General features: G+C 41.7%; 1 protein-coding gene across 1 annotated transcript in view; it reads left to right on the top strand.

Annotated features, from left to right (window-relative positions):
- The window catches only part of ERBB4 (erb-b2 receptor tyrosine kinase 4), a 429,738-nt gene that overhangs the window by 100,101 nt on the left and 317,324 nt on the right, over positions 1-12,313 (top strand). The window contains exon 3 of the mRNA XM_075710522.1: positions 4,107-4,293. Within this exon, the coding sequence (XP_075566637.1) occupies positions 4,107-4,293 (187 nt within the window). The remainder of the gene's footprint in view (positions 1-4,106; positions 4,294-12,313) is intronic.

The raw sequence follows: 12,313 nt of genomic DNA, 5'->3' as shown, positions 1-12,313 counted from the left end.
AAGGGTAATGGGTTTTTAGGTTTAAAAAAAAAAAATTGGCTCTGTCAGGGAAAGCAGAGGCCAGTAGAAGACTCATTTATAAGCTACCGTGCCTGCTTTTGGGGTTCAGGGCAGCGCTGAGCCTTAGGGACAACAAGCCTTGGAGCACAAGTACTCATCTCCTGTCTGAAAAACATAGATGAAGAGCTCTTCTCTGGTAAATAGATCAGACTTGAATGCTGTGGCTTGTTCTGATTTTAAAGCAGCTCGTGAGGCTTTAGATTTGTCAAGGATTAATACTTCTCCCCCCCTGGCTCCCCCCTAATTTTCTTTCCTGCTAGAAGTATGCCATTTCTTATTTCAGGATCTGACGCCTAACAGGCCCAGTCAGAGGAGCAGACACCTTTGGCTCTTGAATCCTCAGAGGTGTCTCCTCATCTGCTTTCAAACACCCAGGCTTCTGCTCGGAGGCTGCAATGAATAACATCCCTTGTCCTTTTGTGATGGGGACCTTGGGAGTTTTAGCCCTTTCCTCATTCAAATCTATATGCTCATTTCCACTGTCATACCCAAACAACTTTGGGGAGCCAAAATGCGTTTACCGAAGCAGCAGGAGTGCTACGGCAGCCTGAGCCTGTCGCTGCCTCACTCGACGGCTTCTTTACATGACAGGTCATGTCTCAAGAGCTGGACAGATGACAAGGGAAGGCAGGATAATGCTGGCCTGGAATTCCCAGTCAAAATAATGCTGTGATGGCGGCGGGGGGAGTCCCGCAAAATCAAAATGGTCAGCAAGCAAGACTGGAGGTTGCCAGAGTTCATTTAGTTTTCCCTGTCAGAAACTTTCAGCTTCATGTCTGGTGGTGATTAATCTGTGTCTTTCCATTCTAGTGGTAGGTCATGGGAACTGAAATGCAGTTATTTGTGTCCTTGTCTCCCTTTTTCTTTCCTGAGGGACTGACTCATGGGAAATTCATTTTTGCAAGGACCTCCAGCCCTACCTAGCAGGAGAATCAAACTAGGAGGTGACACTCGATCTACCACTGCTGTGAGCCACTCCACCTTCTAGGTGGGACACAGATTAAAGCTGAAGCAAAACAGCTAAAATAGAGCATTAGGATATCTGAGTTTATACCTGAGTTCATGATACCTGAACAGGAAAGCATTCAGTGTTGTATACGGAGGATGGGAGGTTCAAACTATGCCTAACCTTGGCATGAGTTGCAGAGGATCAGGCTGGCTGATCCCGTCTGGCATGAGGATTTGTGAGTCTGTGTGGAAGCTGGCATCTTTGTAGTGACTCCAACAGGGCTTGGAGTGAGCTCCAAGTGGGCAGGTGTCCATTTTCAGAAAGAATCGCATCAAAACTAGCAGTGACTGGCAAAGTGACAGTGTCAGCCAGCAGTGGCCAAAACCTGAGCTGCCTGCTGCACTCCCGGTATGTTTTTTCAAGCTGGACCAGTCAGACAACACACCATCCTGCAAAACATGTTATTGCTCTGCCTTTTTCATTCAGATTTGAATAAAAAAAATAAAATAATCCCCCAAATTAATATAACGGACCACTAGATTTGGTCAGTAAGGTTGCTATATTCTAGTAAATTAGAAACCCTTTGGTTTATTTTCATCATTTAGTTTTGCAAGGATTAACATGGCAGTTTCTCCAGCAAATAAAAAGGTGTTGCAGTGCTGATGGAAGCCTTGGAACTGGAAGAGACACTCTAGCTCTTGTAAAAATAGTTGCCATATTTTGTCTTTTCAGTTGGATAAACCAAACAAAAAGTACCAAGGATTCTCTGTTAGGGGTGGCAGTTCACAATTACCAACAACAAAACTTTGCCCTTCTCTCCTCCTTTTTTTTTTTTTTTTTTTTTTTTTTTTTAAATTTACGAATGAAGATTTACTGGTGAGAGTGTGTGTGTGTGTGTTTAATTTCAGTGCCATGCTGAAATAGGGCTCTTTCAGGTGGACTCGCTGGAAGGCGGTAAACAAGACATACCCTAAAAATAGAAAACATGGTTATAAGTGACAAAAATTGGCAGAGAGGACTTGGTCAGATGCAGTTTTGGAACTGCTTTTAATTTTTTTCAACTCAATTCCAAGTTAAACATCCCTTTAAATTAATTAGAGCAATCACAGTGTCCCTAGAATATCAGTAGAGAATTGAAGCCATTAGTATAATTTTAATTTTTCCTAAGTTGTGAAGAGAGGCTAAAAAAGCCAGTGTAAAGAAATTTTGGGTATGATGAAAAACAAATTCCTGACCAAACTGGCTAAGCTGAAATGTCTGAAAGCAAAGAGCTATCATGAAAGTGCTGGAAAGCTTCTGATTATAATGGAATCAGTGTCCCAGGGTATAATGCAGCTCTACATTTAATATTGAGCTACTGAACCGTACTTCTCAACCTAGCTCAACTCACTGGGTTCTCATCGAAGTCCTGTAATGACACTGTGCTCTGTTTAGATGCCAAGCAAGTCTTGAAATAGCTCCAGAGCTTTTTCAGCAGCTTCAGCTGAGTACAGACATTTGACTTTAGAAGGACAGCTAGTGCGTAGAGTTTGTGGCATATAAATCCTTCCTTATGTATACTGCCATGCTTGTTAATAGTCTTACGAACTTTTATAAATGTAACTAAAAGGTTCTTGCACACTTACGTATGAAATCGTGGCAACAACGTTGAACCAGCAAAGCAAAAGCCTGTCCTTTGTGCTGCAAATCCATGTTCCCTTTCTTTATTAATGATACATACACAACACATTTACGTCGATGCCTGCTATTGTTTGCCTGTTTGTTTTTATTACAATATTGACTGGAGTCCACATCATGTTAGTTATAGTCTGTGCACGTTACTCTAAGCAGAATTTTTCTTTCTGTGTATTGTTTAAGGTATTGACTTTGCCAAAGGGAAGAAAAAAGTGCATGCATCCACTTAAGCCCATAAGTAGTTATATCAATTTCTGTCCATTAAATATACAAACACACATAAATATATGTGTATACAGTGGTTTCAGGCTGTTGCGGGCATGGAATTAATTGAGATTTGAAAACTGTATTTGAGACACCCTTTCCAACATGGAGGTCCTGTTTCTGGGAGCAGCTTTGGGCAGCCGCATCCCTCGGCCTGTGCGAAGTCCTGCTGAGGATGGTGGGGCTCTATGCAAGTGTCAAAATGACACTTTTCGAAGGCATTTGCAGGTTGCTAGGCCATTTATTTAAATTGCTTAGAATGAACTTTTTTTTTCCAAAAAAGCATACTTTAAAATCTTTTTTTCTTTCTAAAAACATCTGAGTTTTGTTAATCTTTTGGACTTTGAAAAACTGTTTCTAGTTATTGGGTTTGTTTTTTTTTTTTCCCGTTTACAACCCAGGCAATCAATTCCTGAGTACGAGCAGGAGGGTTATTGAGTCTAAAGCAAAGAAAGATTTCAGCCAACTCAAAGATGCAGCACTCATTTTGCTACAGGTTTTCATCCCGTTTTTAGTCAAAGTTTGGAATATATAGCATGCATGGTTCCAGCACTTGAATCTTTGCAAATGTTCAGTGATTGACTTCATTTAGAAGTACAAAAGTGGGTGTTAATACATATACGCATTGTCTTTATTTACTCTTCCAAACCTGCCCCCCCATTTCTACTATTCATTCCTGTTCGATTGTGAGCACTTCTAGAGATGTCTCTCACCCCATGCTGTGTCCTTTCAGTTTTACCATGGAATATCCTGTACAACAAAGGGTTAATTGCAGGCAGGCAATCTTACGTGCACTGTGGCATTGCCCCAGTGGATTCTGCTCATGTCGAGGCCTTTGACCTGCTCTCTGCTTTGAGTTGTACAAAGTCATCCTTTCCTGCATCTTTAATACTTACTGTAAATTTCTGCTGAAAAGAATGTCTATCTATTTTCTAGTTTTCCAACCAGTATCTCTAATAAACTCGGTTAAATTGAAACAGAAATGTGGTTAAAATCAATAAATTGAAACAGAATTTGTTTTCCAAATTTGTTTGGTTGTTTTGGTTTTTTTTCCCCCTTGGGTACTAGCATCTCATAGTAAAGCATCCACTGTATGAGAAATTCAGAACAATTAAAAATGGACCATTTCTAATGTCTTTGTTTAATTTTTGTCTTTCAGTCTATCCGAGAAGTCACAGGCTATGTTTTGGTGGCTTTGAATCAGTTTGAATACCTGCCATTGGAGAACCTGCGCATTGTTCGTGGGACCAAACTCTATGAAGAGCGATATGCTTTGGCCATATTTCTTAACTACAGAAAGGATGGTAACTTTGGACTCAGGGAACTTGGCTTGAAGAACTTGACGGGTAAGTGAAACTTGCAAATGTGATGGATTAGTCTCAAGAAAAAAAATTAGCTTGTTGAATATTTGCCCCAGTGCCCTCAGTCACTTGCATTCTGCAAATAACAGAGGTACCACAAGAGGCTGGCAGTTGTACATTGAGAGGCTTAATTTCATTCCTTTTTTGGTTCACAACTGTACTTTTCTCAGTGCTGATCAAAGGCTGTGTATGGAATTCATGCCAAGAGTGTATTCAAAACAAAAATAGTTGCTGAAAGAGTAAATGAACTTTTTTCTTAGTTTCAAGAACATGAGCCTGTTGGTTTCCTTGTGATCCTTGGTTATGCATGTATGTTGCTTTAGGTGTTACATATTTTCTGCTAAGTTAGCTTAGCTTTAGCATCCTCTCTGCCTCTGCTCTTGCTGCTGTCTGTATCACCATTGCTGCTGCACTGGAGGGGTGGGGGAGAGGAAGGGGGTGGGAGGGGGAGACTGTATCTTTGGTGTATTTAATTTTAGAACTCCCTTTTCTAAGCAAAAACGGTGTATTACATATAGTGAGAAAAGCCCTTATTTTCTTGAGACAAAAATGTGAGCCAAATCCATGGTTTTATGTTAATCTGTAAATTCGGGGCTGGATCACGATGTGGGGTAGATCAACATTTCATTTCTCCCAGCTAAGGATCTACAGTCAGTGGTTTGGAAGATTAAAAACTGGCTAAATATCACTGGACTGTAACTTAATAAAGTGCAGGCAGTGGCAAACTCTTTCTAGGGAGTTCACTGGAAGTATTTTATTTATACCTGGTTCCTCATCAGCTATGATCATTTCTACCCTAAGTTTTGGTGATTGTGAAATGGCCTTATTTTGCCTAGTGGCTAAATGCTGACTGAAAATCACTGACCTGAGCTGGATGTAGAGTTTGAACCTGAGTACAGAGAGGTGGGAGCCTTCTGAAATGTATTTAGGCACCCTTCACTCTCTCCTTTTTTTGTGTCACAGTATTCAGAGTGGCACACAAGCACTTGCAGTTCCCTGTTGTTCAAGCCTCGCCATGCCATACAGCTAAGCTTTCAAAAGCAGAAGGGAAAAGGAGACTTGAAGTATTTTACAAAATAAAACAGTTTTGGCTGACTCTTTCTGATCAGGCTCTTTCTTCTGGTCATATTTTTAACAATTTTCTTTACAGAGACCATCATGCTGATGCTTCCCAAGGTCTCTGAATTCCTACCATCTACTACTCTTCTATCACTGTCATAATCCAATTTCCTCCTCTTCTGTTCCCACATTTCTTCCCATCTTTCTGATTTAGGGTGTTCATTGTGACTGTCTATGCCTTCACATAATACAGAGCCGTAGGATCGGGTAATAATAGTATTATCTGTTTCTTCATGTACTTTTTCTTGTCTGTGGGTCTCAAAGCGCTTTATAAAAGACATTAGGCTGGGTGAAACTGAGACAGAGGTGAGGTGAGGCCAAGGCCAGAAGAGGAATGGAACCCTTTCCTCTTGAGTCTGAGGCGGCTGTTCTGCCAGGAAGTGAGGGTTGTATTTTCAGTGCTTATTTAGCCATGGCTTTGCTGCTCAGTAAGGTAAAAAAAAAAAAACTTATCTTGTACACTCTGGCTCAAGATTTTCTTTTTGAACCAGCTGCCCTGTGCCAATAGGCAGATCATCTGACTCCAGAGATTCTCTCTGGAAGCCGCTTTAACGTGATAGGTACAACACCAAAACTGCCCAGCAAATAGCTTGACTTTCTTTTCAAGTGTCCTGAGAAAACCTGCCTTAGCTCAGCCTCTGAAACTTTCCTAACATGAGATTATCACAGCCACTTCATCTGATTTAGGCATTTACAAAGCCCTCTGATGGGATTATTTGGCTCAAAATGTATTGTTGTCTCTTGGAAGTGCCTTAATAACACTAGCTTGTCTCCACTGACCACTTAAAATAGCTGCTTGGTGCTGAACATGAGCTCTAGATAGCATGTGCCAGGGCCTCATGAGTCTCTTCAGCAGCTGTTCTTTGACCATTTTGTATACTGTTTAAGATGCACCTGGCTATTTTAACCCACAACCTGCTTCTTGTTGCAAATGCTCTCCCTGGAGCATATTAATACTTAGTTTATTTTCCTAACACATCCTTAGCATTAGTAGCTGCATAAAAATAAATGGTGGATGTGGGAGTCGATGATGTTGCAAGGCTGCGATAGGTCGGCTGTGTCTGAACCAATCCTGTGTCTACCAACTGCTCCATATTTACGTCAGAAAGAACCAGTGATTTGTTATTAAATTTAAGATGAAGCAGCCACTGTGAGCTTACATCCTTCAAGCTTCTAGTCCACTGCAGGTTTCAAGAGATTGACTTTGAATGGTGCATCTCTTCCACTTGAGTAAATTATAAACATATCTCTTGCCTTGCATGTGAAAAACTGTCTTTCCAGGGCTTATGCCTTTTTTACAGAAGTTTGGGAAGTTCTGTTCTTATTTGTGCAGTGTCTGGATGATGGGATCCTGAGGGTATTTCTGCCCAGTACTGCACAATAGACAAATACAAACACTATTCCCTGTGTTAAATAAATGAGGAAGCTGCTTTTACCTGCTGATTATCCTCAGAATTAACCAGAGACAGGGTTTCAGCCTCCTTTGCAGTACCACTGCATTATTTTCAGTGTGTTGTTAACAGCTGTGTTTTTATTGTCAGATATGTCTACCAGGTTTTCATATTTAAATGTAACTTTAAACGCTTGAATTTCTTCCCTTACGCTATTAAAAACCCCCCCCAAAACCAGCTATGAAGGCAGTAAGTTTTATCTCACACAGAAAACATGATCCAGTTGTCAATCATCATGTCTGTCAACCCGAAAGGGAGGGGTTTTTTGTGTAGCACAGGCCAGGACCACGTCCCAAAATTCCTGTGACAGTTGCAAAAAATCTTACCTGTAAGAATTCTTTTCTCACTTGTTATAAAACCTTAGTCAATGGTTCTACAAAAGTGTCAAAACCAAACAGACTTTGAACTAATGAAGTGGCTGCTGCCATCTCAGCTGGACTCAGCTTGCAGCTTCAGCTGCCAAGTAGCCTTAAAGTTAAAAGGAAGGTTTGACGTACCGAACCTATTATTCAGCCTGAGATTAGCAGAATAACCGATTACTGAGGGAGCAGGTATGCCACCTTCTTCCATTCATTGCCTGTGAGCTAGTGCAAATCATTCCTGTCTTCCCCATGTAGCTAGGCAGTCAACCTGAACTTACGCAATGAAAGGGCATGATCATTGTTCACACTTTGAGTACTCCAAATATAGAGAATACCTGATGGCTGCGTTTCATTATGGCATTTATCTTCATGAGTGGGGAAAGAGGGATAACTCACAAGTGCCAAAATCACTTATGAAGTATCCCATATTTTCCTCTGAGTGAAGATGAATAATAGAGATCTACAGCAAATGATGTATCTTTGACTGAGCAGTGATAACCTCATCTCCCTTATTGGCCTTGGGGACGCAGGCTCCCCTGCGTGTGCCATTGAGTTCCTTTAATATATTAGAATAAAATGGACTTAGCAGTGATTAGTTTAGTAACCAAAAAAGCAGCAAAATATGTAATTTCTTAGCTGCTTGTTTTGCAGGAATGTAGATACATGATAAATTAAGATAACTGAGGTTCACATGACAAATGCATATTGTAGCTGAAAGGATTTGGTCAGCGATAGCCAAAGAAAGGAAAGCTAATTTGATGGGCAGGAAAATCATAGGGAAAGGACCATCTTCAATGGGTGTAGGATGTGATCCATTTTAAGTTTCCCCTTCTACAGATTTTTGTAATAGGTTTTATTTTTTTAGGTTTTGATTAAATTTATTTTAGTTGTTCTATAAAACAAAATTTTGAAGTTCTATATGATCATTTCTGTAACATTTTCATTTTATCCCCCCCCCCCCCCAAAAAAAATAGAAAATGCTAATGGGTGCTTTAGAGGACAGAGAAAAAGAATGATATCTCTTATGAAAAAGGTTGTTTTTCAATTAGTTTCTTCGGGTTTTTTTTAACAAGGACTGCTCATTTGCTATGATTATATTGCAGCTTGATCAGGTTGGAGGGCGGGGCATGGCAGGAGTTGAATTTTCTTTAGTTTTCTTCACTGTGCACATTTTGGACATACAGTGGTTTTGGAAATCTTATTTAGATACTTGCTTGGGGCCTGAACTCCTTCAGCGCTGTATGACTGCACGTGAAGCATTTTTTGCGGCAGGGATTAAGGCCACCCCCTTTTTGTTGCCTTGATCACAAAGCCCTCAGCCTGTGTCAGCAGGACCTTTCCTAGGACTACACGCACACTGCACAAGCCACTGCTGAGTTCATGGTGTTCAGAGATTCCTGTGTGACACCCGGTCTGAGTAGATGAGATTGCGGTATGCTGATTGTGGCATATTCCTTAATCGCTGCAGCTTCATACTGGTGGGGCAAGCTGGGAAGAAAGCGATATGTAACTTGCCTCAGGCTTCCTATGCAACAGGTGGGCAAGGCAACACATGTCTAACCTCTGAGAGGTGTTGCTAGGATACATGGAGGAATGAGGAATTCATTTAAAAAATCCGTTTGGTACCCTCTGTGTGCAGGGCTGCTGCAGGAGTTACCTGCCCTGTAGAAGAAGCTGCAGTGGCTCTGTGACTGCCCAGGAGTGCTCCTTTCCCTGTATCCTCAGAGCTGCATGGACCACGGAGGCATTTGTATCCCAGCAGATCTTTGCTGACCAGCCAGTGGGTAGGAGAAAAGGGAGGAACACCTCGAGCACGGCTGTGCTTCCCTCGGGGAAGGAGGGCTCTTCTGTGTGGTGGCACAGATCCCGGGGGCATGGTGCAGGACCTGCCCTGGGTTCCCCTTGCTCACCTCACCCCTGTGGAAAGAAGGGCCAAGGCTTGTGGCTGCCCCCATGCTCATCAATGCAAGTGTGCCTGCTACCACGTGTCTCCTCTCCCCCAGGACACTGTTAGACTATTTCCTGGGAAAAAAATTGCCCCATTCCAGCTACTGCTCTCCTCAGACATCGTAGGTGTGATTTGACAGCCAGGAGAGTCCGGAGACCGATCTCTGCTGGCAGTCGGTACGCAGCCACCCTGTGCTGAGCACGGAGGCAGTTACTAGCACAGATTCAGGCTGCTCCCTGCCAGTTGGCATCAGTGCTTGGGAACGCTTCCAGGCACTCCTCAGCTTATGGCTGCAGATGTGGCCCCGAGGAATCCCAGATAAGGGACTTGCAGGCTGAAGAGCAACTGCTTCCAGCTAGCAGAAAATTGCTCACAGGTGTTATCAAGGCAAATAGGTATATTGTATATGGCCAGAAATAAATACTGATTTTGAGCCGCATGAGATTTATACTCATGAGTTTATTATGTTCAGTAACAAGGGTGGGACATTGTTTTTTAGATTTCAGTAAGGCTAGAATTTTGCAGTCTCGTTGAAGGATTTGGATATGCTTTTGTCATGCTAAATGGTATAACTAATGCCTGTGCTTCTTTGCAACCTGTTGATCAACAATTTATGCTCAGTTTTCATTATTTCAAAGCACTTTACTCTTTTCAGTTCTGTCTCTAGTGTTAGAAATGTGCAACCTTGTTGGAATGATTATGGCAAGGAATTAAACAAAAAGCTTATCATAATAATGATATATTGGTAAATGTTTTTAACTGGAAATGCCAAAGAAAGTTGTTTGCTGGTTTTGCCTTGCCCCCCAATATTTTCCCGTAAACTATGAAATGCATATAGTGGATTGTAAATGGTCTAAACCAGTTTATTGAAAGTAGTATGCAGACTGACGTGAGTCTCTAGTGTCATGCAGTAGGATAACTTCACGCTGCAAAGTTTCTCCTGAAACAAAACAGGTCTTAAAATCATGGGGAGGAGAAACTAGGCCAAATCCTCAGCTGGTGTAAATTGGCTTACTTGCTTTGGCTTCATAATGAACTTAAATTTAAATTGCCCTTTACTTTCTTCAGTGGATAATTTAATTCATGCTTTAATTTATAAGTTAACTAGTGCCTAACTCCCACTTAAGCCCTTTTAAGGATGTTGTGTTCAGGGTGCTCTGTCAGGATTAATACCCGCTAATGATAGCTGACTCAAGGCATGTCTACACCTTGCAGCGCAGCTCTGAACAGGGATCCTTGAGCTAGCATCGAGCCTAGCTAGCTTGAGAAATATTGTTAACCCCTGTCCTGGTTTTGGCTGGGATAGAGTTAATTTTCTTCCTAGTAGCAGCCATAGTGCTGTGTTTTGGATTTAGTAGGAGAAGAATGTTGATAACACACTGATGTTTTAGTTGTTGCTAAGTACTGCTTATGCTAGTCAAGGACTTTTCAGCTTCCCATGCTCTGCCAGGTACACAAGAAACTGAGAGGGGGCACAGCCAGAAGAGTTGATCCAAACTGACCAAAGGGCTATTCCATACCATATGACGTCATGCTTAGCATATAAACTGGGGGGAGGTTGGCCAGGGAGCAGCAATTGCTGCTTGGGAGCTGTCTGGGTATCGGTCGGCGGGTGGTGAGCAATTGCATTGTGCATCACTTGCTTTGTATATTATTATTATTATCATCATACTATATTGTTATTATTATCATTACTATTTTACTTTATTTCAATTATTAAACTGTTCTTATCTCAACCCAGGAGTGTTTCTCACTCTTACTCCTCCAATTCTCTCCCCCATCCCATCGGGGTAGGGGGAGTGAGTGAGCGGCTGCATGGTGCTTAGTTGCTGGCTGGGGCTAAACCACGACACCCCACACCGCTCGGGTCCTGTGCTTGGGCTAAGTAACCTGGCAAGGTGGACACAGCAGATCTGTCCTGTCTAACTATGGTCTCTGCAAACAGAAACACGTTGTCCTGGGCTTTCAGGGTCTGAATTACATGGCTGCTGGGTAAAGAAGGGTAGCGGACTGGGAAGAAGGACTGGGGTCTAGAGCAGACAAAGGAATTCCTAGCCCTGTGGTAACCTACGCCTCTGCTGCTTTCTGTTGTGAGTCACCACTTCTACGACAGAGCCAATAATCCTTGCCTACTTTAATTAGACTAATTTTGAGAGTTTCATATGAAAATGCTACTCAGAGAGGATCTGGTGTGATGTGGAATTCAACTTTTAACACTGACAAATGTTAGTTTAAATGTAATTATAAAATACATCCAGGTATGCTGCCATTGTCACCTGATAATGCCATGTAAAATAATAATGCCATTCATTCTCTTTGTCTTGGCAGTTTCTCCTTTTCACCTCTCTGTGGTAGTTCTCTCTATCTGTGCATTTTTCAATTATGAAGTAAGAAATACTCCGTGTTCTGGAGGTGTGAAACACCCTTTAGCTTTTTAGAAATATGGGCAATCAAGATAAATCCAGTAATACTGAAGCCTTCTAGTAATGGAGTAGCTTTGTCTGACTTCAGTGACTTGAGAGCTTTAGCAGCACAAGGATTTCTCTGGCCACATGCTTTACAGGGAGTTAAACATCTGAACAGAGTAATCCCTCCATTTCAATCACGTGGGTCAGGAATGGGTGGCATTTCAAATCCAACTTTGGCAGACAGATCTGTGTTGAGCTATAATGTAACTTAAGGAAAATGCAGTTAGCATTACAGTTGGGAAGAAATTGTACAGTTTATAGTTACAGCACTGCTGAAAAAATATATCCCAGCTGCCCACCTGCTTGGAAAGGCAAGAAAGAGCTGGGTTGCACTCTACAGCCCAGGCCAAGTTCTGTTCTTGACTAGGTATTTTAGAAGTTAAAATCCTTGCTACTCCAGTAGTATATCTTCCTCAGTTCAGATGAATGAAAGAAGCATTAATTCCAGTGTGTTTTTTTTTCCTTTTTCTTTTTTTTCCCCTCTTTCTCTCTACAGTCTTCTGAATTCATTGATTTTCTTATTTCCTTCTGACAGGGTACAGCTGACAAGGAATTTGGCACTTTTGTAAAATAATTAAAGTCTTGTGTTACATGGGGAATGTAACCTATCAGCACTCCCTAGCAAAAGGCAGGTTACAGAGCAAGATAGTTCAGTTG

Source organism: Pelecanus crispus, chromosome 5, assembly GCF_030463565.1.
Source record: "Pelecanus crispus isolate bPelCri1 chromosome 5, bPelCri1.pri, whole genome shotgun sequence".
NCBI classification, from domain to species: Eukaryota; Metazoa; Chordata; class Aves; order Pelecaniformes; family Pelecanidae; genus Pelecanus; species Pelecanus crispus.
This window is presented reverse-complemented; position numbering and strand designations above follow the sequence as displayed.